The following is a 13,686-nucleotide window of genomic DNA, read 5'->3' as shown; positions in this document are numbered from 1 at the left end:
GGCTGTCTGCATTTGTGATGCCACCTCGGGAGCCTGCCAGGAAGATGGGGCCAGGGAAAGTAGGCTGTGGAGCGAGAGGCTCTCCCAGGGCTGCCTGGGGGACTGCCCCGCCCCACCCTGCCTGGAGGTGCCCTTCACGCTCACCGTGCCCAGGCTACAGGAGAACTGGCCCAGAAAGTCATGCTCGTCCAGCTGCATGCTGGACTTGTCCTGGTCAAACAGGGCAAACTTGAGCTTCTGCACCTCCTCAAAGTGGTAGTCGAGGATGAACTTCTTGGAGAACGCGGGGTTGAGGTTGTTGACCGCCGTTTCTGTCCTGTCGTACTGTCAGAAGAGCAGGGAAATGGGAGTCAGAGTCAGGCGGCTGGTTCAACCCCTTTTGGGCTACTGGAAATCATCCTGCTCACTCGCTGAACACCTACTCTGTGCCAGGCACTCATGGCCAGTTACCGTGAGGCTGATGCCATCATCACCCCCAGGTCACAGAAGTGGATACTGAAGCACAGAGAGGTTAAGTGACTTTCCTGAGGTCGAGCAGCTAGTAAGTTAGTGTCAAAGTCTGAACCCAGGTCTGACTCCAGACCCACAGTCTAAACCCTTCAGACTTGGCTCCATAACCAGGTGCCGGGGTAAGAGCTCTGTCTCTGTCCCTGCCTGGGTAAGCGAGAGAAGACAAGTCCCTTTCCCCATCTAGGTCTCAGTCTCCACGTCTATAAAATAAAGGAGTTTGACTATCTGTGGTTTTCATTCTTTTTGAGTGGCAGGCCTTTTTTCAAAGCCAATTTTACATGGAAGCTGAGAGAAGAAACAGAAGGAACGGGGGTGCCTGGGGGAAGGTTGGGTCAGGCGCTCCCCATAACCCCTAGGAGCAGATGTTGTACCTTTTCTAGAATCCTGAATGTCAAAACCAGGAATTGTGCAGCCTGGCAGCTCCACCACCTATAGGGCCAAGGCCTTGGTGAAGAATAGTGCCTTGTACTGTTGTGAGTCAGCAATGGGGCTGGGACAGGAATCCGCCTCCTGGCCTCTTGAGGCCGAAGCCCTAAACCGCGGAGTCCCGGTCACGGTCTATTTTGGGGTGTGGGCTGTGTTGATTTTTTCCTCCCACCCAGTCCATTTCCAAGGGCTTGAGCGGCAAGCACGGAAGAGGTCTTGGCCCTAGGCTATTTTTAGCCAGGGTGACTGGGTGGGAGCAGAGATTGTCAGGGAGTGTGCTGTGGGGTGGGGGAGGGCCACAAGTATGTGGGGGTGCAATGGGGAAGGACGTCACTCCCTGAGGACCAGGCGGGAGATCCAAAGTCCTGGCAGAGGGGCCCAGGGTCCCCTAGACATGCAGTTCACAGGTCTGGGGCACCCCTTGGAAGCCCTTAGCTGATCCTATGTCCCACCCCCCATATCAGGCTGCGCTGCTGATATACTGGGAGACAAACATAGGCCCTTGCCCTCTCTGGGCTCCAATTTCTCCTCTGTGAAATAAGTCCACAATCCCGGCCCTATTTCCTCAGCATCACAAAGAAGGAACCAATATCTGCAGAAACTGTAAACTACAGTAAGTACCGTGGGGCCCCCCAGGTAAATAGATAACTATTTTGGAAAATACACATGCGTGTACCCAGCTATCTGGAAGGCTGGCTACCAAACTGTTAAGGGTAGTTCTCCCTGACAGATGGGTTCTCATTCACTTTGATTTCCATCTTTAGGTTTATCTGGATTTTCTAAATTTACTACAATGAATATAGATTCCTTCTGGAGTCAGAAACAAAGCAATTTTTAAAAACGTGAAAATGGTAACAGTTTGAGTTTCTCAATATCCTTCCTTGGGCTGCAGCGCTCCCCAGCCTTCCAGCCAGAGTCTCCCAGCCTGGCTGGACTCAGAAGACATTGGCTGTGGCACCATCAATGTCCCCACTCTGGAGGCTCTTCGAGGTAAGCAGTCCCCATTTCACAGCTGAGGAGACAAGCTCAGAGAGGCATAGCTGTGTGCCTGAGCCCACACAGCAGGGAGGAACAGATTTGGGCCTTGGACCCGCTCTAGGACCAAAGCCTGTCCTCCCCGTTTCTCTGTAGGCTCCTCTGTGATTGTGTGCTCATTTAGGAATAAGGAGCAAAAGTTATTTAAAAAGTGGAACAAGCACTTGATAAAAGTATAAGGTTTTAAGGATATATGACAATGTAAAATGATATATAAAACAATAAGTATAAAATTATGTAATTAAAAATATAAATCTATGAATTATTATAATAATTTAAAAGCCCAGTTGCCATCGAATTAATTCCAACTCACAGAAACCCCATGCGTGTCACAGTAGAACTGTGCTCCATAGGGTTTTCAATGGCTGGTTTTTTAGAAGTAGATTGCCAGGCCTTTCTTCTGAGGTGCCTCTGGGTAGGTTTGAACCACCAACCTTTTGGTTAAGAGTTGAACTTTTAAGCATTTGCGCCACCCAGGGACTCTGTTATAATAATTTAAACAAAAACATAATTATATTTAAGTAATATTTAAAAAATTTAATTTTTAGAGTAACCATTTTCTAAACCCTTGCCGCTGGCTCACACTCCAACTACTTCCAGAGGGTGGGTAAAGCCCACCCTTGCCTGACCTGGAGGCCTCTGGATCCAGTGGGAGCCCCTCCCCAGCAAGCTAGCTAGCCCTACCCTCAACAGATGTACACAGAAAGGCCTCACCTCCATCCACCTGCCATCATTCTCCATAAAGAGGACACAGAAAGGGTCTGACTTGGAGGTGACATCCCGGTCCAGCAGGTTCTGGCCACTCACGGACAGCTCCACCTTGCACACACAATACTGGGAACCCACAGGGACTGCCCCTGCTACTGGGGCACCCCCACCTGGTACGTAGGCCATGGGGGACGACGGTGGCAGCAGCAATTCCAGGCAGTCTAAGGAGAAAAGAGTAAGGGTCAGAGAGTGGACAGACATTTGCTATGCCATCCCATTGGGGAGGTGTACCACCTCGCCCTCAAGGCGTTGGTAGAGAGATAGAAGGAAAGGTGGGGGGAATAACGTGCAAAAGCCTGAAGAAAGGAAAGTGCAATGGGAGGCATGAAAAAGGAGTCTCTGATAAGTGTCTGTAGTTTATCTTTGAAGTTATTCTCTGCTCTGTGTCTTTACCTGTGAGGCAGACACAGTCGAAGTTGTCCCTGTAGGATCAATAGCAAATCCCAGTGAATATGGAAGTGCTAGGGAACACGATATTCCTGCAGAGTAGCTGATACAGTCACATCTTGTAGCTAGGCAGAGCTTGTAACTGCACGTTTCCCTTATTGCTTTGACCGCTAGGAAGCTCGCATCTGGTAACTTATTCTGAGCTGGGTAAAGTTGTCTATCCTCTTTGTCCTGTATGCCCAGCCCAAGCACAGTGAACGGTGCATAAGAAGCACTCTGTTCTGTACATATTTGCTGAATGAAAAAGGATGAGTGAATAAATGAATGAACAAACCCTAACAATTCCTCAGATCCCTCCTGAGTTGGTCCTTATCCTCACTTCCTTTAACGCAGAATTTACTCTTTCACCGGTATACTACTTTCCAAAATTCCACGCACTGGCGCCTTATGTATCCTTCTACTCTCACAGCTAGGAAAAAAGTCCTGGTGATCAGGTGATCTACTTCTAAAAATTAGCCAGTGAGAATCCTATGGATCATAACAAAATATTGTCCGGTACAGTGCTGGAGGATGAACCCCTAGGTTAGAAGGCACTCAAAATACACCACTGCCGCAACGATGGACTCAGCCGTGCCAAGGACCACAGAGACGGTGCGAGACAGGCCACTTCTCATCCTGTTGTACATTGGGTTGGCATGAGTCAGAGCTGACTTCACAGCAACTAACAACAACAACTAACAACAACGGCTAAGGCTAATTATTGGCATTTACTTGCTTTAAGCGGTTGTTTTTCTCCTAGTGCAGCGGGCTCACCTGGAGCAAGTGTGAAGGAACCCATCTCAAGGAGTGGAGGGGAGCCCTGGACCCCATGCTTCATAGGCCCTGTGGACAAACCACCTGGCACTCAGTGCCTCAGTTTACCCATCTGCCCACAAGAGATCATGACACAGTCCTTTGAGAGACTTGGGGTCAGAAGTTATTTCCCCTGGAGTGTCTGCATTTAACACTGACCCTGTCTTCCAGGTGGACAACGGGGTGGGCAAGTCCAACGCCTAAACACTTAGCCCACAAAGGCTGAGTTCCAATTCCTTAGCTAATATTTCGTATCCCTCACAGCGGGTAACTGACCCTGCACTGCCCAGAGGAGGGTGGTGAGAGGTGGGTGTTCCCTCCGGGAACATGAATCCAAGTCATCGTGCTTGTGCACCCTATCTAAATATTCATTATGCACTAAGCACGCCAGCCTTGTGGGATAGGTACTAATATCGCTCCCATTTTACAGAGGAGGAGACTGAGGCTCATTCATTCACCCCAGAGTGCTTACTCAGTGTTATATTCAAGTTCTAATCTCTAGAATCTGTGACTGTGACCTTAACTGGAAATAGCCTCATTGCAGATGTAGCAGTTAACAGGAGGTCAAACTAGAGTAGGGCGGGCCCTAATGCAATATGGCTGGTGTCCTTATCAGAATGGGCGAAGAGACACAGAGGGAAGATGGCCATGTGGAGATGGAGGCAAAGATTAGAGTTATGCCGCCACAAGGAATGCCAAAGATTGCCAGGAACCATCAAAAGCCAGGAAGGATCTTTCGGAGCCTTCAGGAGATGACCTTGCCGACACACTGATTTTGGACTTCTAACCTCCAGAACTGTGAGACAATAAATTCTGTTGTTTGAAGCCACCCATTTTGTGGTAATTTGTTACAACAATCCCAGGGACTAGTAGAATGAACACCCACGAGGTCCCAAGAAGGGCCCAGTGCTGGGGGCCCTGCAGTTACAGACTGTCAGGTCTCAGCCTCACAGAGCTTACAATCTGGTCTGTCTTGAACGATGTAGGAGAGGAGAGAGAGCAGCCAGGTCCAGCGGGCACTACAGGCACTGACAAGGATTTTGGGTTTTATTCTGAGAGAGATGGGAAGTCTTGGGGTGTTCTAAACACAGAAGTAATGTGATTTGCATTTTTAACCTTTTTTTCTTTTTTAATTATGGTTAATTGTCTTAGTCATCTAGTGCTGCTATAACAGAAATGCTACAAGTGGATGGCTTTCACAAAGAGAAATTTATTCTCTCACAGTCTAGGAGCCTAGAAGCTCAAATTCAGGATGCGAGCGCCAGAGGAAGGCTTTCCCTCTCTGTTGGCTCCAGGGGAAGGTCTTTGTCATCAGTCTTCCCTAGTCAAGGAGCTTCTCAGCGCAGGGACCCCTGGTCCAAAGGACGTGCTATTCTCCTGGCTCTTGGTGGTATGAAGTCCTCCTGTATCCCTGCTGGCTTCTCTCTTTTATATGTCAAAAGAGATTGACTTAAAACACAATCCAATCTTGTAGATTGAGTCCTGCTTCATTAACATTGTTGTTGTTGTTAGGTGCCATCGACTCGGTTCTGACTCATAGTGACCCTATGCACAACAGAACAAAACAGTGCCTGGTCCAGAGCCATCCTTACAATCGTTGTTATGCTTGAGCTCATTGTTGCAGCCACTGTGTCAATCCACCTCATTGAGGGTCTTCCTTTTTTCTGCTGACCCTGTACTCTGCCAAGCATGGTGTCCTTCTCCAGGGACTGATCCCTCCCGACAACAATCCCTCCCAACAACAATTTAAATAGATTTGATGCATTGAACACTAGTGACCGAAGACCAGACGAGTTGTGGAATGACATCAAGGACATCATACATCATACATTCATTAACATAACTACCTCTAATCCCAATGAATATATATGTAACAAAGCATTTCCTGTTTCAACATCCTTTTGGCCTCCCCAAATTCGTGTCCTCGCCAAGTGTGAAACACATTCACCCCATCATATCACCCCGAAAGTCTTAACTCCAAATCCAAATCCCATCCTGCAGCGAAATTCCTCTTCAGCTGTGAAATCTGGAAGTTATCTGCTTCCAAAGTACTATGGTGGAACAGCCACAAAGTAGACATTTCCATTACAAATGGGGGAAATTGGACGGAAAGAAGGGGTAACAGGCACCAAGCAAGTCAGTAGAACACATTACATTAGCTCTCAAGGCTTGAAAATAACCCTCTGTTCTCTGAGACCATTTAGACAATGGCTCTGCCCTCCAGACACTGGGTGTTGGCCACACTCTCTGGATTCTGGGTATCGGCCCCTCGGCCCTGGACTTCATTCAGCTCTGCCTTACAGGCCCAGTGGGATGGCTACATGTCTCCCTTGGATTTGGGCAGCCCCATTCTCCTAGTCCATCTGAGTGGTGACTCTTGTCCCTTGGCCTTGGCAGGCCCTGTTCTTCTGCCCCTTTGGCATGGCAGCCTCACAGCCTCAGCTTTGGGTAGTGGCTTCAGCCCCATCCTCCTGGCACTCGTGAATGGCAGCCCTACATTCCAGAACTGAGTTGGTGAAGACTTGACTCTTTGAAACCTAGGAGGCTGTTACCCTACCCTTTGAGACCCAGCAGGCTGTGGTTCTACTCTCTGAGACTCCAGAGGTTATGGCCCTACCCTTTTGAGACAGAGGCAGCTCTGCTTCCTGTGCTCCTTGTCTCTTCAGCTTCTGCTTCCTGATTTCTTGGCCTCTCGGCCCCTCAGGCCTCTTAGTCCAGCCCGGGCTCTTCCCTGCTTGGACAAGTGTTACAAAACTCTTTAGCAATACCAACAACTGCCTGGAAGCACCACACTCCACCAGGAAGCCTCCTGTGCACATGCAGTCAGCTCTCTCACTCCATGGGTTGGCTCCTCGCTCTGCTGCTGCCATTTCTCTGCTGCTCCTTCTCACTGTCTGCACTGTGTCTGGTGTTACAGCTCTCCTCGCTTCCTTCTGAGCCCTCACCAGAATTATCTTCGATGTCCATAATTCCACCAATACTCTCTTCAAGGCAATCTAGGAGTTTACTATTAGACACCTTAAAACTCTTCCAGCCTCTACCCATTCACAGTTTCAAAACTGCTTCCACATTTTAGGTATCTGTTATAATGGCGCCCCACTCCTGGTACCAAATTATGTGTTAGTTATCTAATGCTGCTATAAAAGAAATACCACAAGTGGAGGGCTTTAACAAACAGAAATTTATTCTCTCAGAGTTTAGGAGGCTAGAAGTCTGAATTCAGTGCATCAGCCCCAGAAGAAGGCTTTCTCTCTCTGTCTGTTCTCAGGGAATGTCCTTGCCATCAACCTCCTCCTGGTCTATGCCATCAACCTCCTCCTGGTCTAGGAGCTTCTCAGCACAAGGGCCCCAGGTCCAAAGGACATGCTCTCCTCCAGGTTCTTCTTTCTTGGTGTATGAGGTCCCTCTTCTCTCTGCTTGATTCTCTCTTTTATATCTCAAAAGAGAATGACTCAAGATACAACCTAATTCTGTAGATTGAGTCCTGTCTCATTAACATAACTGCCTCTAATCCTGCCTCATTAACATCACCACAGAGGTTAGGAATTACAACACATAGGAAACTCATCAGATCACAAAATGTTGGACAACCATACAACACTGGGAACCATGGCCTAGCCAAGTTGACACACATTTTGGGGGAACATGATTCAATCCATACAAGCATCCTTCACTTGTATAGTTCAGGGACACTAACTTATGTTTATCATGTTGCTCAACCATCACCCTTATTTGTTCCAAGTTTTTCCATCACTAATTTGAGTTTTTCACAGTTCACTCTGGCTACTGTGGGAAGCATGGATTGTCAGGGGAAGGAGAGGCAGTAATGAGGCCACTGAGGAGGCAGGAAGTTCAGCAGGAAGGCCCAGGCCCAGCACCTCCTTCCTTTGACCCCAGCCACAGCCCAGGCCTGGAGCACCAGCCTCTTGCTGGGTAGATGTAGGCCTGTCTGTAAGAGGCTGGGTGCCTGGGCAAGTGTGTGGCTGGTAGCCAAAAGCCCCCTCTCCTGCCCCAGACACAATGCTTCCAGACTGCCTGGTAGTGAGAGGATCTGGACAGTGGCAGAGCCGGGCTTCAGCTCCCTCCCTTCCACCACTCCCCAGAACCTCATTACAATCACATAAGCCCAAAGCATCAGGGCATCACTGCAATTTGCCTGAAGGATTTATTCTTTTTGTGTAAAAATCAGTTTCCATTGGAGGGGCTGGCGAGCTGGGTTCACTCTTGCTGCCTGCAGCTGGGTGGCTGTGCCAGACAGTGAGGTTGTGCAAATCATCAACCCAGTGAGCTCTCCCTTCCATGGAAACCCTGTCATGTGGATAAGAGGGAGCCTATTTAATACTTACACCCACCTAGAAGTAGATGAGGCAGGTATGTGTTAAACCCCACTGCCTTTGAGCAATTCCGACTCATTGCGACCCAGTAGGGCAGAGTAGAACTTCCCCAGTGGTTTCCAAGGAGTGGCTGGTGGATTCCAACTGCTGACCTTTTGGTTAACATCCAAGCTCTTAACCACTATGCCACCAGGTTCCAAGGCAGGTACAATTACCCCCATTTTACAGATGAGGAAACTGAGGCCCAGAGAGGGGAAGCCACAAGAAACAGCAGAGGCAGGATGTGAACCAGGTCTCCAGACTCCCAGGCTGATGAGGAGACCTCCTGAGCATGGCAGGGATCCAGGAAGGTGGGGCTATCTGGGGAGTCAGCCAGGCCAAGGAAAGCCTGAGGCAAAGAGAGCAGGGTTGTGCCTGGGGAAGCCAGGGATACTCCCTACTTTAACAATGACCCAGGATAGGCCCCAGAGCGCCCAAGGTCACCAGTTGCTCTGGGGTTGTCCTGTCCCTGCCCCTGTATCTCCCATCATGGCAGATAGGGGGATTCCAGCTCAACCACCCCCTCTCTTAGTTCCCCTCCATGAAATACTAGGTGCCACTTGGGCCACCATCTTCCCTGCTGCCAAGTCAGATAATTTTTTCTAATCCTGAGCGGTGTCAGGTATATATGCCCAGGTTTATACACTTCCTTTTGTATGTACATATATGTATCGACTCATATATATAAGCTTGCACACACATATACACACACATGCACCTGGACGAACAAATACAAAGGCACACGGTCACATGAACATCTCTGGGGCCACTTCTTCCCACCCCCATCACTAGCCCCGGGTCCCAGCCACCCTCATCGGTTGCCTTGGTTACAGCCACCTACCACTCACTCATTCCACCCTGGCTGAGGGTATGGCCAGGGCCATGTCACATGAGAGGGTGGGGCTGGGCTGGGTGCCTTGAGCTCACTGCAGCTCCACTGGAATCTGCTCGATCACTGGGTGGGAAAGGGGTACTCTCAACGCCCCCACCCCACCCCACCCCCCCTGCCCCGCAGCAATGGGCAGGACCCCCATCCCCAACTCACCCTCTGGCTGGAAGGCTCTGGATACCCGAAATGGGGAGCACATGATGCCGGGATTGGGGCAAGCTGGGGGAAGAATTGGCCCCTCTGTGCCAGCCCAGCGGCAGCAGGCCGGCCGGACCCTGAGTCCTGACGCAATGGAAAACGAAACCACAGCTTGGGCCAGCCTGGGCCCCCTCCCCTCCTGCCCCAGTGGGCGGGCGGACAAGGTGTCATTAAGGGAGGGTTGGGCCTGCCACGCGCATCTGGGCAAGATGGAAACTCTCCCTGGCATGGTACAGCACCACCCCACAGGTAATTTGAGGTTTCGCACTGGAGGGGAGGGGGCATGGGAAGCCCAGGCCTGCCTCGCAGGATGGTCCTGACTCCTGGCATAGATGGGCACAGGCCTTTGGGGTGATCAGACCCCTAGGAAAGGAGCTGGAAAGTGGGGATACAAAACCTGTAGTCCCTTTTACAGAGGCACTGACTTAGGCCAAGAAAGGACAGGGCATGGGAATTCTCATTCATTCATTCGACAAACATTTCTTGGCACCCCTTTGTGTCAGGCCCTGGGGCTACAACAATGAACAAGACACACAGGGTTCAGCACCCACAGGGCCCAGCCTGACTTGACTCACCCTGGCCACCCTCCCCCTCTCTCTGTTAGCTCCAGCTACACTGGCCTCCTCTCTGCTCTGTCAACACCCCAACCTCTCTCCTGCCTCAGGGCTTTTGCACTTGCTGTCCCCTCTGACAGAAATACTTTTCTTTACACGGCGGTTCTTAGTTGTCAGCAAGTCACCTCCTCAGAGGCCTTCCCTGATCACCTGAGCTCATGTAACTCTGTCTCAGCCAAACACTTGTTTCCTCCACAAATCACTAAGCTATGTGCCTGTTTGCCTGTGTATTGTCTGTCTGTCTCTAGAACCTAAGCTCCATGAGGGAGGGAGTTTGTCTGGATGAATCATCACTGACTACCCAGCACCCGGAACAGCGTCATCACGGAGTGAGTGCTGGATACATGGGTGCCAGATGAATGAGGGAGGGAAGGAGCCCACCAGGCAGGCCCAGAGAGGTCTCACAGCACCTCCCCCCCCACACACATCACTTGAGAGATCACAAAACCATCCTCAGACCCTGGATCCGCGTAACTGTTCTGAGCGGCCGGCAGGAGAAGGGTTCACGTTCCACCTCGCAGGGGTGGAAACTGAGGCCAGGGAAGGGTGGTGCTCAGGCCCAGTGCCAGGGCTGCTGGACTTTATCCTTCCCACCCACCCCTGGCCCCAGCACCCCAGCAGCCAGAGGCTGGACTGTGTGCCACACCCACAGTCAGAGGGGGCTCACTGCAGGGAGGAGACGCTGAGGTGGTGGCAGGGACCCTGCTCAGAGAAGGGCAGTGCGGGGAGCCACCAGGGGAGGCAGGCACAGGAAGATGGAAAGTAGGGGGCAGGGGAGGACAGAGGGCTGAGTTGGAGGCCCGGAGACCAGATGGGGAGGAAAGGGGGTAGAAGGTAGAGGGCTGGTCCAAGGAAGCAGCAGTCCCCACTCCTGAGATTCTTAACTGGCAGAGTCTATGAAGGGGTGGGGACAGTGGGATGGCCTATCAAAATCTCTAGTCCGGGGCACTGTGTGCCATCTGAAAAAGCATGTTCAACATGCTATTTGGAAAATGGAAAAAGAAACCCTCTGTTTTCAGTACAAATGACAGGAAGTAAAGCTCTCAAAAGTCTTGTTGGTGACAGTAACAAGGATAGAGGCTCTATCCTCTGATCAGTACCATGCAGCGGTTAAGAGCACAGACTCTGGACTCAGACTGCCTGGGTTTGAATCCCCAGCTCTGTCAGTTCCTGCTGTGTCACCTCGGACAATTTACTTACCCTCTCTGGGTCTCAGTTCCTCCCTCTGTAAAATGGGGACAATATCAGAGTGCTCTCATAGGATTAAGTGCAGTAAAGCACTTGGAACAACACTATGTAGCCCTTGCTATTATGGATGATTTTTGGTGGCGGGTAGGGAAGGGGGAGCAGAGTCAAAAACTGGAGGGATGTGGCAAGTTTATGGTTTATGTAAGGGAGGTACAGGGTTAAAAATCAGTTAAGAACTACAGCTCTAGCCTCCCTTTCTCAGCTGGAGGGACACAGTACTGTGGTCCAAGTAAGGCCAAGATGATGGATGGGGGCTACGGAGTGGATGACAGAACCCATACATCCACCCAGGAAGCAGTGCTCACTGTTGGGTGCTGTGGCCGCCAGGACCTCAGGGCCTGAGTCCTCGCCCGTCCAGCAAACCCTGCTCGGTGGGGCCTAGTCTCTGACCACAGAGAATCCTGAGGCGGCTCCAGGCTCTCCCGCCCAGAGTGTGGTTTGCAGGCAGGCAGCCTCAGCACAATTGACAGGGATCACAATAGAGGGTCCCAGACAGAGCTGGAGAAAAATGCAGAACAAAATTCAGACTCACAAAAAAAGACGAGACTTACTGGTCAGATGGAGGCTGGAGAAACCCTGAGAGCATGGCCCCTGGACACCCTTTTAACTCAGTACTGAAGTCACTCCTGAGGTTCACCCTTCAGCCAAAGACTAGACAGGCCCATAAAACAAACACTAATACACATAGCTCAACCATGTACACGAAACTAAATGGGCACACCAGCTCAGGGGCAAGGATGAGAAGGCAGAGGGGATGGGAAAGCTGGACGAATGGAAATGGGGAATCCAAGTCAAGAAGGGGAGGGTGTTAACACGTCACAGGGCTGGCAACCAATGCCACAAAACAATATGTGTATTGTTTAATGAGAAACGAATTTGCTTTGTAAACCTTCATCTAGAGCACGATTTTAAAAAACAAACAAAAAAAGGTAACAGCCTGTTAACTAGAACACAGCACGCCCATTCACCTGACATCCTCACAATGTCAGGACATGCCCTGACGGCCTTGTCTATTGAACTTTCAGAGTGGTACTTTGTCTTGGATGCCTCCAGGTCTCAATGGTCTCCTTTCACCCCATTGCCCAGATGAGAAGACCCAGAAAGACAAGTGGCAATCTTTAGCACCTAGGAGACCTGCCACAGGGCAGGGAAACAGGGGGCTGCGGCTAGGGTTCTGGGCTAGCCCTTCTTAAGTGTGGGAGCCAGGAGAGCCCACCCCCACCCTGTAGCAGGAAGGGAAGGGAGGAGGGGAGTGTGGCCGTGCTGATGAAGAAGTAACAATAACAGTAAAGTGAGAGTACAGTAATTGTAATGCCTGCCCCAGGCCCTGCTGAGTGTGTGCTGGACAGAAGCTTCTGTAGCCTCACAACAACCTTGAGCAAGGTGTTCTCACCACCCCATTCTCCAGATGAGCAAACTGAGGCTTGGAGGTTAAATCATTTGCCCAAGGGGTTCTGACCCTCAGGCTCTCAGCCCCACAACGCTCTCAACTTATGACAGGATTTGTATTCCTGGGTCTCCACTAATGCGACTCTGGACAAGTCACTTGGTCTGAGTCTGTTTAGCTTTCTTATCCATCAAATGGAAATTACAAAATGCCTGACACACTGCAGGAGCTGGCTTAAAATGAGAAAAGCCTCTTTACAGCTCCCCACCACTCTCAGGACAATGTCCAAACTCCCTGATGTGTCTCCCCCCAAGATCCTCTCCCTTGACACCTTTGGGTGTAGTTGTGTTCCAGTAACACCTTTCATGCCTCCATAATTTTGCACATACTGTTCTATCTGCCTGGGATGCCCTTCCCCCTTCTTCACTTAGCTAACTCTCCCATTCTTCCAAATCAACTCAGTAAACCAAATGCAGTCATCACTATGCATCCCCCCATCCCCCGGGATGGCCAAAGTTTAAACAAAGAAAAGAAAAGATGACAATACTAAGTGTTGACAAGGATGTGGGGCAACCAGAACTCTCATACATTTGCTGGTGGGAGTGTAAATTGGTACGATCACTCTGAAGAAGTGTTTGGCAGCATCTACTAAAACATTCAAAAGTGGCTGCAGCAGTACATCAAGAGGGAACTGCCAGAAATTCAAGCCAGATTCAGAAGAGGATGTGAAACGATATCATGGCTCACGTCACATGGATCCTGGCTGAAGGCAGAGAATACCAGAAGGATGTTTACCTGTGTTTTATTGACTATGCAAAGGCATTCGACTATGCGGATCATAACAAATGATGGATGACGCTGCAAAGAATGGGAATTCCAGAACACTTAATTGTGCCCATGAGGAACCTGTACATAGATCAAGAGGCAGTTGTTTGGACAGAACAAGGGGATACTGCATGGTTTAATGTCAGGAAAGGTGTGTGTCAGGGTTGTATCCTT

General features: G+C 50.2%; 1 protein-coding gene across 2 annotated transcripts in view; it reads right to left on the bottom strand.

Moving 5' to 3' along the window:
* CPNE2 (copine 2) overlaps nucleotides 1–13,686 on the bottom strand; it is a 59,309-nt gene that overhangs the window by 36,309 nt on the left and 9,314 nt on the right. For both annotated transcript variants that reach the window (XM_049864620.1, XM_049864621.1), the window contains exons 2-3: nucleotides 2,686–2,900; nucleotides 145–324 (exon numbers count right to left, since the gene is read on the bottom strand). In XM_049864620.1, coding sequence (XP_049720577.1) covers nucleotides 145–324; nucleotides 2,686–2,865 — 360 coding nt within the window. In that variant the 5' untranslated portion in view covers nucleotides 2,866–2,900. The remainder of the gene's footprint in view (nucleotides 1–144; nucleotides 325–2,685; nucleotides 2,901–13,686) is intronic.

Source organism: Elephas maximus, chromosome 21 (genome assembly GCF_024166365.1).
Source record: "Elephas maximus indicus isolate mEleMax1 chromosome 21, mEleMax1 primary haplotype, whole genome shotgun sequence".
NCBI lineage: Eukaryota > Metazoa > Chordata > Mammalia > Proboscidea > Elephantidae > Elephas > Elephas maximus.
The sequence above is the reverse complement of the archived record's forward strand: the minus strand, read 5'-3'. Positions and strand labels throughout refer to the sequence as shown.